The sequence below is a fragment of the Cydia pomonella genome, chromosome 6 (assembly GCF_033807575.1).
Source record: "Cydia pomonella isolate Wapato2018A chromosome 6, ilCydPomo1, whole genome shotgun sequence".
Classification (NCBI taxonomy): Eukaryota; Metazoa; Arthropoda; class Insecta; order Lepidoptera; family Tortricidae; genus Cydia; species Cydia pomonella.
The window spans coordinates 22,192,954-22,208,196 of record NC_084708.1 but is presented as its reverse complement, the minus strand read 5'-3'; the positions used below and the strand labels follow the sequence as shown (position 1 = coordinate 22,208,196).

Genomic DNA, 15,243 nt, shown 5'->3' with positions numbered 1-15,243 from the left:
TTGGACTAGTTACATTTACCGAAAGTGCAATCTAAATTGAACCTTAAATCGTAATGCTAAAGTTGAAATTCTATGTGGTCGATAAATCGTACTATGACTGCGGGCTAAGCACGGTCCCAATATTATCGCTTGTCACCATGCCTGTCACGTTCTAACAAGCATGTAAGTGCAAAAGTGACAGACATAGTGACAGGTGATACAAAAGGCAACAATGCTGCCACCGCTGGAAAAAGGTTAATAACCATTTCCCACCAACCGTCTGTGTTAAACGGTAGACCGTTACTCAGACAGACAGACTATCGACGGACCCCTAATGGTCTACGACGACAAAGAGAATTTGAAATAGAGGTGGATTGTCAAAGAAAACTTTGTAGCCACAGTAAATTTACTGACATCTTTCGACACATGATTAAAACTTAGAACGCCATTTGACTTTGATCCTTATTCTTTCAGTGATATGTGTTAAATATCAAAAAGTGGCGCCATCTACTAAATCATAGGTATGGTGGCATCGTTTCGAGCGATAGCGCCATAATCTTTGGCCTATGCTCTATTAGATGTCGAGGATATGACGATGCTGGCCTAGACAGCTAATTTACCTTTTGGTAAGTAGATATAAGTTTTTGGCAAAAATTTCATTTTTGGTACAAGCTTTTATCGCTGACTGTACTTTTCTTTCCACAGGCAACTAATATTCATCGAGCAATTTCTAAAAACCCTAAACACAATTAGGTTGCGTTGTTTTATCACAGAGTCCACCTCTTGTCTCCATCATCAGATCAGCTCGATGGTACCATAATATTGCATTGTCACCCGACTTACATATGTATGCAAATTTTCAGCTCAATCGGAAACCGGGAAGTGGATCAAATTTAACTTGCAAGATTTGATTACAAACAGACAACGGTCAGGTGAAAGTAAATAAAAGCTTGTAAAAAAAGCAAATAAGAGCAAAAAATTGAGGTTTTGTTAAGGTTAAGAAAATAAGTAAATACCATAATAATCATATTTATTTCAAGGTATACACGTTTGAATATTTTTTTTATAACCGTCTTCCTAGAACATTTACACGAGCTAATATAAAGCCTACTTTGGCTACATTTACAACCGACATCTCTTTGGTCACTATACACCCGTTCCTTGGTCTTAAAATATTCTTACTTAACTAGTTACATATTTTAGCTACAATGTTTAATTTGCCGCTCAAACGCTGCTCTGCAGTGACGAGTTCAAATGTGAGAAAAAGTGTAGACAAACGAAAACGTTTTCGTATCCTAAAACTATGTTTCTCCTAATCCCAATTGTTTTTATTAGTTTTCAAACACGCTCTACTCTTAGTATCCAAGTAAATTTACACTTTTCTTAAATTTTATTTTTATAATTTACAAATAAATGCTTTTAAGCTTTGGTATCCTGTTGACGCCGAACGCTGTTTAATACCATCTATAAAATGTTGCTGCAAAAAAATAAATGACCAATCGACTGCATACATAAATAACCTTTCAACTGACAAGCGGCCAAAATTGTGACGATTATACAATAAATCAGTTAAGCCTTTATAGGGCAAATATATTTCCCACATGATTTTGAACTTTGTTTCAAAGTTATAGGGTTAAATTTTGCATAATACCAACTACGTAGATTTTACTAGTTAAACCAAAAAGAGACGAATTTTTTACAACTCACTATTCTTAATGCAATACTCTAATCAAATGGCTACTTTGTAATATTTACTTATTGCCTTCGAGGACATAGGTATACACAAGAAACAATCTATTTCTAGAAGAGTTTTTCAGTTTATTATTGGGTTTTCAACCAGTTGCCTTTTCTGAGACAACTTTTCTAACAATAGAACACTTATTACTTATAGGAAACATTAATTTCTTATAATATAAAATTCCTTAAATATCTCTATGCAATTACAGGTAATTTTTGATACAAGGCAAATAAATGTTAAAACAATAAATAAGTTCTTAAAGAAACGTTTGAAGATGATGTCATTATTTTCAATTAAGGTCAGAATTATAATAATTAACTGTCTGTTTAATATTTTTCATTAATTTAAATTATAACGTATATATCTAAGCACACAGCAAATGCCATATCAGGATTGTTAAGTAAAAGAAATAATTAGTAAAAGCAGTAGGTAAGCATAAGAAACGCCATTTCGACAAAGTTCCATTGTGATCCAGTTGAAGTTTAAGATATATTTACACATATTGCACCTAATTTTATTCCAAAAAAAATGTAAACTTTAGTGATCGCGAAGTCTACAGCAACAGCTCACAGCAGAGCCACTAGTTATATGAAAACTGTGAAGCAGATACAAAAAGGTGGTAAGAAAAAGCTGATATTTTCCCATAATACGGACAGAAGATAATTATGTCTTTACGTCTACGGATAACTATTATTTTACCCTCTTTTTATATACCCCATTTAACAAATATGAGAGTGAATAATAATATGCAAGTATTAACAAATGCCTTATGCAATTTGCAGTGTCTATTGTTTTATTATTTGAATTTATATTGTTAATCAGCATCAGAATATAACAAATCCTTGCATGCTTATGATTTGTATTAAAACACATGTGGTTATTAGTTAGTGTGTTACTAGCTCAGAGTTATATTTGATAATAGTACGTTACGATACAAGTGCGAAAAATAGGAAATTCGAAACGAGTTGCGATAAATTAAAACACGACCGAAGGGAGTGTTTTAAATCGACACGAGTTGCGAATTACCTATTCGCACATGTATCGTACAACGTTTTACAGTACATATGGCCCTTTAAATGTTCGACACAGTAACGTAATATGCTAATTTTCGCACTAGTGCGGTAAAGTAGCACCATATGTACTGTAAATAATATTATGACTAAAATAGTGCCAAAAAAAACTAAAAATATACAATTTCTTGTTATTTTAATTATAAAACTCCCGTGTGACTCGAACATATTATCTTAAACGGATTACTCACGTCGTCGCGTCGTCGCATAAACGCTCGATATCTTTCGATCCAATATTTGAGCCATAGGAAGATCCTCGAAATCTGGATCAAAACATGTCGATCGTTTATCTAACATAAGAATACGTGAATAATAACAATAATTTTTTAAATTAAATTGTAAAAAATTTCATTTCTTTTTATTTACTATAAACTCTTACCTTAACTTTTTAATGAAAAATAGATTACCTAGGTATGCTCTTTGCCATATATTTATACAATACACTATTGGCGAGCTTTCTTAATTTAATTTTTTTACTGGCTTGATACTTTTTTGGATAATTGTATGAGATTTACGGCACATAGTGCGTGCTTAAAAGCCATTTAAAAGCTAATCTTGTCATTCTATCAATACCGCGCGTAAGCTCATACGGAACCCATCCAACTATTTAAAACTTTGAGAACCAAACGATTTTGGGTTCCATAATAGTACCTCGCGAGTATGAAGTACACATCCTACCTACACATCGTATTTTATTAATGTCATTTCGGTGTTTACAAGTAATTCACTTCGAAATAAATTAGTCAAAATATATTGAGTAAGAGAAATAGTTTCGACAGAAGAGGTAAAGTGAGAATTATTTTAAATTTTACATGAAAAAAAGTGTAAAAAAAAGATAACTAACGGAATTGAAAAGCAATAAAGCAAGACAAATACAACAAGCATTATAATTAATTAATTAGCTAAATGCCCTTTACTATATTCATACAATTTTTTATCGAAAGGTACTAATTGCCTCAACAATTTCCAATGAATTTACTTCAAATAATATTTTCAGCTAGTTACGATTACCTTTAAAATTAAAATAGATATACATCTTCATATCATTTTTAGCAAAATCAATTCTGGTTAGAGTCAAATCTAGACACGTCTACAACAATTTTGGTAACACACGTAGTGCAAGTGTTATTATAAGCCTCGAATTTCTATGAAATTATGACGTAGCACTTCCACTGCGTGTGCTATAAAAATTGTTAAAGATAGAGATTAGTACATTACTATACAAGTGCGAAAAATAGGAAATTCGAAACAAGTAATCGACACGAGTTGCGATTTACCTATTCGCACATGTATTGTACAACGTTTTACAGTACATATGCCCCTTTAAATGTTGGACAGAGTAACGTAATTTGCTAATTTTCGCACTAGTGCGGCAAAGTAGCACCATATGTACTGTAAAGTTTATTTTCGGAGTAGGTAGGCATATTACAATGCGCTTATGAACGTCAAATAAAGCTACGCCGACTCTATCCCTACACCTTTGCGTCGAGAAAATTTAAATCCCACCTCAATTTGAGGAGGGTATCCCAATATGGAACCGGCAAAAAACTCTGCGGGACACATCTTTTCAAAACATTTACATTGTATAACAGTTATGACATACAAAATAAAAAAAAACAATTTAAATGAATATTAAACCGCCCATATATAATATTAAACCCAACATCGGACGTCAGGCCTGGGCTATAACCGCGAAAATCGAAGCTCTTCAATTGCGGGCATTTTTCTCTGTCGCTCTAATTACGTCTTAGTGAGAGTAAAAGAGAAAGATCACCACGAATTCGGTTTTCGCGGTAGGCCTCCTGAGCAAGAGTCGTTTTTCGTTTCGCACATCAGCCACATCGTTAATAATATTTGAAATGTTAAAAAATAGTTCAAATGCAAAAAAAATATCAAACATTAACCATAAAAATGAAAAATGAATTGAAATAAAAGAATTTATTATTATTATTTTTCGCGATAAGAGACAGTATTTTCACATTTCAAATATTGTTAACAATGTGCTGATATTCCGTGAAACGGAAAACGGTTATCAGGCCGGACATTGGGATTGACTTCGGGCCCGATATCGGGAAGTGTGGATGTACGATAATTGGCCCTTATGTCCGCTTCAGTGTAAAGGTAGCTTAAAACACGTTTATTAAATACGTCTTAAAGCTATACAAACTTGAATATTACTGGTAGCATCAAATGCTTGTTATATAACACTACATATTTGAGATCATCTCGCCCCCATTTTGTTTTATTTTATATATACATTTAACAAAATATCAAATATAGGTACAAGAGTTAGATTGGCAGCGATTTTGATAGACCAGGCTGTGCGAGTGTTACTTTAAAAGTCAAACTTCCATGAAATTATTACGTTTAAATAACACTTGCGTAGTCTGTGGTATCAGAATCGCTGCCAACTTAGCTTGGTCTAACTCTACGCATTATTACATTTGTAAGAACAACTTTAGAATGCTAGAGATAGTATAATAGTTTTAAATAGACATCCAACTACGCATAGCAATGCCCTTAAACCCCACAGTTTATCTAACAAATATTTAATAATTGACTCCAATTTGTTTTATGTTTGCATTACTTTAAAACAGAAACAGAGTGAAAAATCAACGAAACTATCTACACTTGGGCATAGAGAAATAAGAAGTAATAGAGTGCTCACTTCATATATCAGTTTTGGTACCAAAATGCTTATTATTTTCGCAGTCGAAAATAATAAGCATATTGGTACTAAAACTGATGTATGGAGTGAGCACTCTATTACTTCTTATTTCTCTATGAATTGGGGCAAATGCGTCTATTCCATTAATACTTGGCGTAGGTTCCTCCATCGCGACCGTTTTATCTCGTAAAGTAATGTAAAGTCTAAACTTTACCAGTGGAGCGAAACTGATTCTTTCGGGCAGTCTCAGCTCCGTTCGGCTTAGCATTGCTATGAGCAATTATTAGGGTTGGCGCAGCTTGACGTACCCCTGCGTGCACAACCACATATAAGATATAGACTTAAATTTTGACAATGCTAAATAGCCGAAAGGGATAATGCCATGCATTAGAAAGGGACAACATGATTTATTCCTGAATGGCTGTCAAACTTCGGTTTTGTAGGAAGTTTCTTTTCTGTACGGTACTTATTCTGTGATTTTACGCCATACTTGTATTTGTGAAATAGGCGCAGTTACCCCGGGTAAACACATAAAGTCAAACGAGATACCTGCCCCGTGTCCCGATTGACTTTATATTATTTTAGACAGACAGTAAGAAATTCTTGCGTTTACGAATCAAATATACACGCCTGTTTAGACTAAGTAATGTTTATATACTTATTCAATATAATGTTATTTTTATTTTCTAATGATTCGCAATCGTATTATATAATTAAGCTATTATTTCTACATCAAATTTTAATTTATAATCACTAAATGCAAAAAAATAGTTTTTATTAAAATTTGCTAAATTATTTTGCTCAGTTGTTTAAACAAATATCAGATATGGAGGAAGGATCATATTTAAAATAGGTATATAGGTATATTTTATTTAGAAACTTGCTTTCAATTCAGTTAAGAAGAAATAAATCAATAAATAATGGCAGTATTTTTAAAAGTATAGTTAAATACCTACTTAAAAAATATTATCACTCACATAGTTTCATAACGTATTCATGGAAAGCATTAAAATGGAGCTCAATAAAATTGTCATTTGATAATTAGGGTGACAAGATTGCTTATTATTTTGTAAATTGATATAATTCATTTTACTGTCTTTGGGTAGCGTATTAAGATTTTAAATATATTATAAGGGCAAATTTCATTGCACTCTGAATACCAAGTGAGATCAATAAATATAGAGAGTCCAGTGGCAGATGTCCGATTTAATTTAAACAGATAAGCCAAAGCGATTTATTTTTGTTAAAAGAAGATGAATGCGGATTTAGCATTTTCTAAAATGTCTTCCGAAATTCATAAAAAAACTTACGCCTTGCGCTACTAAGTGAAATTCACTTAATACGATATACGATACGCGTGAATATCATATGGACGATGCTCTGCTGGTCAGAGTTCCAGTTTCCAATCAACACGCAACACCCACGGAACTAAACCAACCGCTCCGCCTATCTAGATCGAAATATATTTTAATTTAAATTCAGAAATCTGCCGCTGGACACTGTACAAGTGATACGACCAACAATTAGTTTCATATATCTTTAAATCTGAACATATATAAGAATTAGCTGATATAAACACATCAATATAGATTAAGCATCACTGAGTACTGCACTTTTAGCGCATAAGAAAACTATGGCTACACATCGGTGATACACCAAATGATACACAGTAGATCTGATATTAAGAGATCTTAGAATATGTCGATGTCCTTTAGATGTTGGTAGTTGCGGTCCCAGTAACCGCCGTTGTAAAGCCAGTCCTCCTGTTTCGTGTAGGGGTTCGTACCTTGACTGAACCACCTGGAATAACAAATGAAATATTTTACATTTCTTATTCTGATTTTTAGTAACTATATATAGCTTCTGCCCGCGACTTTTTCTGCGTAGAATTACGATGATAATTGATAAAAACTACCCTATGTAAGGACATAGACGCTATGTACCGTTACCGTAACGTACCGTTGGACCCTATATAGGTTCCGGACCTTAAAGTATCTCCATACCATAATTTCATATAGATCGGTGCAGCAGTTTAAGCGTGAAGGTGAAACAAGTAGACAGACAGAGTAACTTTCACATTTATAATATTATATATCAGTGGGGATATTTGCAGACCCCTCATCATCAACACAGTGTACCCTCGGGAACTCTGACAACCTTACTCACCACCAGGAGTTACAACAGCAGTATTATTATGGTTGTGGTCTCCTATAAGGTAATTCCTCAGTTAGCCTACTTTAGATGAGAGGAAAAGGACATCAGAATTGTTGAGCCTTCTCAGCAGTAGCAGCAGTTGTGTTTCAAACCATGTTCTAAAACCTGGCATCAGATCCTTTTACTGGACTGGATTGTGAAAGACTGAAGTCTTTCAGGTGGTTTCACTAATATATGCAGGTCCTCTGCTTCTCTTCAAACCGGATCTTCCTGGCAGCTTCAACATCAATGTCTACTTGTTCCAACAGCCTATTGTCCAGACGCTGCCAACTGTCCCTTGCACATGGTTTTCAGTCTTTTATTAATATCCAATGATTTGAACTTACCTAGGTTGCCAGCCATCAGGTGACTTCTTTAGCGCTTTTCTGGCTGTCCTCTGCTTCTCCTCAAGCCGGGTCTTCTCGGCAGCTGCAGCATCAATGTCGCCCTGCTCCAAAAGCCTGACATCTGGACGTAGCCGACTATCCGTCGGGCACAGCTGCCCTTTCATGTCTCGCTCCACCTCGTTTAGCGACATGGCGAATTCAGTGAATTGGTAATACTGGAATATGTCAGAAAACAGTTGTTCGATGTGAAGTGGATTTTGGAAAATCAGATTTGAATAAAGACAATACTATCAAGCTAATAGTGGCGACATTTATTACCGATTTCTCGATCTTCTAAGTAGTAATTAATTTAATATGCAAGTAAAACAAGATCGCCGAAAAAAATGACGAGGGATATTTAGATGTTTATTTTTGCCAAAAGATTATAGATTAAAATGTCACTAAGAATTATTACTATCGTAAACTTATTCACTTTTATCCTGTTGTTCATGGCACTTAGCTAGCATGCCTCTTTGAGTGAAAGTGACAGAAAAATTTCAACGACAGTTTACCTGTGCACTGTTGGTGGGTCGGCTCCTCGCTTCCCAGAGGGTGGTTGAGCCAGGAATGTCGATGTTATATGTGTCATCTGACTTCGGTACCTCATCATTGTCTGGTTCTTCCGGCTGAAACAGATATTTAGTTAAAATTATAGGTAACTGATTCTACCAAAACTTGAAATTGCGTGGCAACACTCTATCGCAACTACTTAATACTTCTTCGGAAGTACAGGAATAGTATTTGTATAGCTTATTATGCAGCTAACTATTTTAATAGTTGGCAATCAATGTTTATAGCTAGTAATTCATATGAACGAGCAGCCATATACATATATTAAAAGCGCATGTAGTCTTTAAACTGGCCTTAAGGCACCAGCCACAAGTAAAAGAGCCAACTAACGTCTTGAATAGACATAGACCGCAGCGCGCCCACTTTGAAGCTATTGAGCTTAGCCAGCACTTTCTTAGGCGTATGCGCCGGTGTGGCACTGGCCTCCTGCTCCCGCGCCCACTGATCGTGCGCGGCCGCGCTGCAGACTTTGATGAACTCCGTCCACTTGCCGTAGAGGAAGCGGATTTTCTTTTTGCTGAAATAGAGACATTTATTTTTTTATTATAGTGGGATGTGGAATGAAACTACTTCTAGGTTTTTTATTAGTTGATAATAAAAAATTACAGATTACGAGTAATTTTGCATCAGTCGCAAGCTGCAAGCCATGCTCAGTCTCGTGCTTTTTTGGGTGATAGGTTAGTCTCGAAGACCTCGAAGTGAAACAAGTCGAGTTGGAGAATACTTGTATTTTCGTATTGCATATAAACACATGTCGTGGGGCGTTGATGATGCGCTCTGGGCGGCGGTCGCGAGCAGAAGGGAGGAAACCGAGGAAACTTCGAGAAGTATTTTTAGGGCTAAAACGCCATATTGTGAACCCCGGGTCGCGCGACCAATCAGAGCGACCCGTGGAAGGGTGACGGGCTTTGATTGGTCGCGCGAATCGACTGGGCACAGATTAAGCAACAAATTGATAATTGCGCGCGAGAGGTGTGAAATTATGAATGATTGCACCACAGTGGTGGCACAGTGGCGCCACACTTTCATCACACGTCACCTAGCACCTTGTACTGCTGGCCCATGATCCACACGCATCAGCATTTCACCATGGCACCATTCAGGACTTACTTCTGGTCAGTGATGAAACAATCAATCCGGTGTAGATCCCTGTTGTGATGCCAGAAGGTTTGACTGGCGTTCAAACCTTCTAGCATAACAACAGGGATCTACACCTACGCCTTCAGCCCCTCGCCACCATGGCATCTCATCTCCGTCGCACCGTACTGCACTACAGCTTGGCTACGATCCACACGCAGCAGAATCCCACAATCCTTATATTCAGAACTTACTTCTGGTCAGTAATGAAGCCATCAACACGGTGCAGATCCCTGTTGTTAAAACCAGCAGGTTTGAACGCCAAATTCGCCTTTAGCCCTGCACCACCATGGCAAGTGACTTCCATGGCACCATACTGCTCGATCCACAATTTTCCCACAATCACGTTGTGAACGCAACAGTTTACGTTAGTCCAAGTGTAGGCCTCGCCCCATCTGAAAAAAAGTTGGTGTTTTTAAGGGTCCGTTTTGTACATGTAAAGCGGTTGTGTTAATAAATTAGATTAGGTTAAGTGGATGTTATGTCCGGGGCGGGCCATTTCTACGCATAATGGCTACTTAGGCTACGTGTAGTAACAGCTATCTTGTTCACTGTGTTGGCCTAAGTAATTTTTTTATAATATAGACTCTACAAGTTGGCATCAAGAGTATTCATTGGGTAGGTATATGATAACAAACCTGGGAAGCTCAACTGTGACATGACCCTTGGGTTGAATTTCAACGCTCTTGCCACAGAACTTGAGCTTGGGGTGTACGGAGCCGTGGAACACGAAGTGGGGGCTGTCAGCGTGGAACGCAGACACTGGGGGGTGATGAGACACCTAAGATAGTTTAAGCACATTAGCATAAATGTTCTGTTGTAGCGTACAAAATAGAGTATCAGTGGAATTTGATTTCCTTCTTCAGCTATTTCCTCGTAACTGATGATCGTCTCTACACTTCATAAGATTAGTTGGATACATCTTTATCGGCTCAAAACGAATAGAATCACCATGTATAACAGGCGTTTATTTGTGGCGTTTCTTACAACGAACTTCAATGGAGTAGAACACCTATAATTGATCTGTCCATCTGTTACAAGAACAAGACTTGCCTTAACGTTCCACACAGTGTTCCCAACTACAATCAATTTTTACAATTCTTGTGTTGATAAAACCAAAGCCAGATAACAATAGAAAAGTATTTATCATTTACAAACCTGCTCGCAAACTGCCCTGAATTCTGGGCGCTCGAGTTCGTAGGTTTCTCCAAGGAGCGGGTTGAAGGGCTTGCCCAGGCGCTCCCAGTTGGAAGCTAGGGCGCTCACTGCAAATGCTGCAAGTAAAGAGAAATCACGCTACAATTTAATGGCCAAACTCTAATATCCTTCATCCATGCTACAATAATGTTCTGTGTAATGACTAGAAAAGAAGATGTCTCAGAAAAGCAGAGGTTATACTTGTATTGTTTTGGTCTAAACTGGTATTTTATGCTTGTTTGTCCAATAAGTTATTATCTTGTTAAATATTTTCCATTTCAGTATCAGCTCTTGATCTGTGACAGCTTCTGTCTCAGCACCCGTACTAAATCTACTCCAGGAGGATGCCATGACTTCTACGTCTATTCTTTTTCAGACGCTTTATTATGTGCTACGTATAAGCAGGTCATTCTATGTTGTTAATGTCCATTGTCCATGAACGACGATGACTGCTTCCCCTTAGGCGACTCACCTGCTCTTATGCTGACTTTCACACAAATAAACCTTAGCTGCGATGTATTCCATGTGCGCCACCGGATCTATCCGTTCAGGCGCCGCTGCTACTGTGCATACACAGCTAAATTAATATAGTTAATTTAATTCAACACCTGCTGACCTGCGATGTATTCCATGCGCGCCACCGGGTCCGTCTGCTCCGACGCCATGCGCAGCAAGTGTGCGTACTCCAAGTACTCCAGCATGCGCTGCAGGAACGACAGCGGTTCGTTAAACACGACCGGCATGGTGATCTTAGACAGCTCCTTCCCGACGCAGTTCTTCAGGACTGACCACAGGGAGAAGTCGCCACGGCTGAATTGGGCAACAGGAAGTGTTGTTCTGGGGACAAAAGGAAAAAAAATACTGATTATTTATATACCACGTCAATGGCAAACCGGCACACAGCTCGGGTAATATATCTTGTTTACATGATTTAAAAAATAGGAAAAAAATAAAAAGAAAAAAAAATACACGATTTTTTTTCTATTAGGCTGGTAGACCAAGTGGATCATCAACCCATGATACAAAGGCAAAAAATGTTTCGTGTCAAAATAAAAACTTCTATTTTTTTCTAATTACTCTTATAACACGATATCGAATATCCCTTCAACGGATCCCCACTATTTTTTACACCTTTTATAGATAAGTGGTTAGCATACCTATGGACATCGGCAATTCTATCCGTGCAACATACATGTTGCACACCATTTACCTAAACTACTTTTTTGAAGAATCCCATACTGCAGAGCCTCAAGACAACTTAAAATGTGGTTAAATATGGTTTTAGATCCTCGTGTTGAGTTTTTGGGGGCCATTGAAGAGATACATATTAGGAATGATGGGTAGATTTTCATGTATACCTTTTTATGCTTATATTCACCTGTTCAGAGCGTTGTATTTGATGATACTCGTAATTTATAGTTCAATTTTCACCAACGTTACGTAGTTCTATTGTCGCATTAACAAATATTGGTCCCACGTTGGGCGCCAATGCAAAAGGGCGTCCAAAAAATAAAAACGATTTTCGTCGTTTTCTGTCTACCAGTACTTGTTTACCGACAAGGATGTGTCATCAAACTTTGACAGATATTAAGCGTTCTTTAAAAATTCACCATCTATAGCCTAGATTTTGTAAAAACTTTTGTATTCAATTTTTAAATGCGTTGTTTCATTTGAAATAAATTAGAAATATTTAGTTAAATTACCATTAGGAAAAAATACGCGATCTTGACGTGTCTTTTTAATTGAAAAACGTTTTTGATGGCAAATATGTAACAATGATATATAGCATATAATATTTTTATTAACACGTCAATATTGTATTAAGTTGTAACAGAGTTTACGTACATTCAAATGAACCTAACCTAGTAACTAAGGTATTCCATCTCTGCCAGTAAAACACTTGCATCAAATTCCGCATGCCGCCGCAAATATCTAAAATTCCGTGTCCACGGCATCCCTCACCTCATTACGAGTCGGGAACGAAGCGACGGGAATTTCAAGCGCGGAATTTGAATGCGTGTCAACTTGTCTAGCTCAGGTTGTAGTTTGGAGTTGGAAAATCTCTTTCATTTTTGTAACTAGCGTTGGTTACGACTCGAGCCCTCTTAGTCCTGCGCTTTAAATAAGTCTTAACTTGACTGTTTTTACAAGCTTTTATAATAAAAGCTTGTAAAATCAAGTGCACTTGCAAGTTAAATAAAAGTTTTATTTAACTTGCCTTATTAGTATGTATGGGGCAAATCTTGCAAGTTAAATCTGACCCACTTTCCGGTTTTCGATGAAGCTGAAATGATGAAGGTGACAATGCAATATTATGGTACCATCAAGCTGATCTGATGATGGAGACAGGAGGTAGCCATAGGAACTCTGTGTTAAAACAACGCAACCTAATTGTGTTTAGGGTTTTTAGAATTGTCTCGATGAGTATTAGTTGCCTGTGGAAAAAAAGTACTTACAGTCAGCGATAAAAGCTTGTACCAAAAATGTCATTTTTGCCAAAAACTTATTAGACTCGTATAATTAAGTGGCGACTTGAGGTTTTTCAGAGAACTCCCATTTTATTACAAAAACAACAAAGCATATTCTTCATGTAAAAGGACTAGATATTCGATAGGCACCGTAAAATGGGGTGAGTAGGGATTACGAGGGCAGTTGGGTTATGAATGGGGTGAGGAGGGATGTTAGATGGGTGAGTTGGTTTTTACAGGCTACGGCTACGTAAATTATATATTCTAATAACAAATCAAGCTATTATAATGTTCATAATCCCAAAGTGTCGATCAAACCATTTTCAAAACTGACCTTAGTAGGAAATCCCTCCTCACCCCTACTACGGGGTAAGCTGGGATTTCCTACTATTTCGTATTTATCTTTAAAGTTATAAAATGGAACTATACAAAATCATAAAAAACTAAAATTTAAACGACCGGAACATTTATTATGTATAAAAATCAGTTTGCCACTTGTAAAAATAAAGTTTTATCGAGGTTTAAATGTCAGTTTTGTCCCATACTCACCCCATTTTATGGTATTCGTTTCAAAGTAGATTTTCATAAGTATCCGTCGTCGTTCCGAATAATCCTAAATTTTGCGGAGATGTCCGACCACAAATGATAAAAATACATTTCTTACAATTTTGAGTAACTACTTAATCCAGTAGCGGCACAGATCATATAATACTAGTAGTAGCGGCCTACAAAATACACCTATGTTTCAAATTTGCCCCTTTCAGCACTCGATATATTTACCTACCAATTTAGGTATAGTAAATACGGGTATATTGAGTAAATACTGAGCAGGATTTAGTCAGTATTCAATATTTACCCGTGAATATTTACTCAATACCCATCTCTAGTCGTCGTGAATGATACGATTTATATCCACTCACATGATTCCAGCAACTAAGGTTTCAACATTTCGCACCTCTAAAATGATCGTCGCAACTCGAGTTGCGAACGGAGTGTATGCGGTTTTTTATTTCTTATCTGTGAAGGGCTGCACAGATATGGTGTAAACAATTATTAAAACACAGAATACCAACGTGACAATATTTAAAAAATGTTTCAACCACATAGACATAACCACAGTATTTTTTATCTATGTCACTTTGCAAGTTGTTCGGAAAAGTGCGTGTGTTAAAAGTTGCTGCGTGTTTTAAAATGCCGTAAGTATTCAAATTTACATATTTCTGTTAGTATTATATATTAAATTACTCCGCGTTTATTGGTCTATTAGATTAAAACTATATTTTAGACCTACTTAATATTGATGACCATAAAATCTCACTTCAAACCAATAACTCTGTAGATTTTTGGCGTGTTTCCTATTTTAATGCCCTAGATTTCTATGATTACCAAATATATCTTGAGCAACCTATAGTCATTAAATAGTTCGATTATTAAATTACATTAATAAACAATAAAATGCATTAAATCACTGTGTATTATCCAGGATTAGCGAACAAACCATGTGACGGAAAATTGTAAGTACAAACACAGCAACTCTGGTTGCTTAAAGCATTTCTGTACATCGTAAGGCATGTGGTACACTAGACGTTGCATACGCGTTTTGGGGTGTTTGTTACTACTTACTTACAATTTCTATTTACTAATATTTCTTTGCTATATTGCCCGGATCCTGGGGTAGCTTGCCGTTTTTCGTCTGGCAGTGAATGTGTTAAAAGTTCCTATTTCTGTTGAACATCTGCACCGCGCGACTGTTGTGTCTCCGACCTAAATAGGTAGCCATCTTTGTTTTTGACATGGCGCAGGTCAGTTTGTTTGTTTATTTACGTTTGTAATCAGT

The 15,243-nt window shown here is 36.6% G+C and overlaps 1 protein-coding gene across 5 annotated transcripts in view; it reads right to left on the bottom strand.

Moving 5' to 3' along the window:
* Positions 1 to 4,743: 4,743 nt before the first annotated feature.
* Positions 4,744 to 15,243, bottom strand: part of LOC133519290 (oxysterol-binding protein-related protein 1) — an 85,225-nt gene continuing 74,725 nt past the window's right edge. For all 5 annotated transcript variants that reach the window (XM_061853310.1, XM_061853311.1, XM_061853309.1 and 2 more), the window contains 8 exons: positions 11,555 to 11,775; positions 10,900 to 11,015; positions 10,380 to 10,522; positions 9,936 to 10,136; positions 8,935 to 9,121; positions 8,547 to 8,660; positions 7,996 to 8,210; positions 4,744 to 7,255 (listed from right to left, as the gene is read on the bottom strand). In XM_061853310.1, coding sequence (XP_061709294.1) covers positions 7,147 to 7,255; positions 7,996 to 8,210; positions 8,547 to 8,660; positions 8,935 to 9,121; positions 9,936 to 10,136; positions 10,380 to 10,522; positions 10,900 to 11,015; positions 11,555 to 11,775 — 1,306 coding nt within the window. In that variant the 3' untranslated portion in view covers positions 4,744 to 7,146. The remainder of the gene's footprint in view (positions 7,256 to 7,995; positions 8,211 to 8,546; positions 8,661 to 8,934; positions 9,122 to 9,935; positions 10,137 to 10,379; positions 10,523 to 10,899; positions 11,016 to 11,554; positions 11,776 to 15,243) is intronic.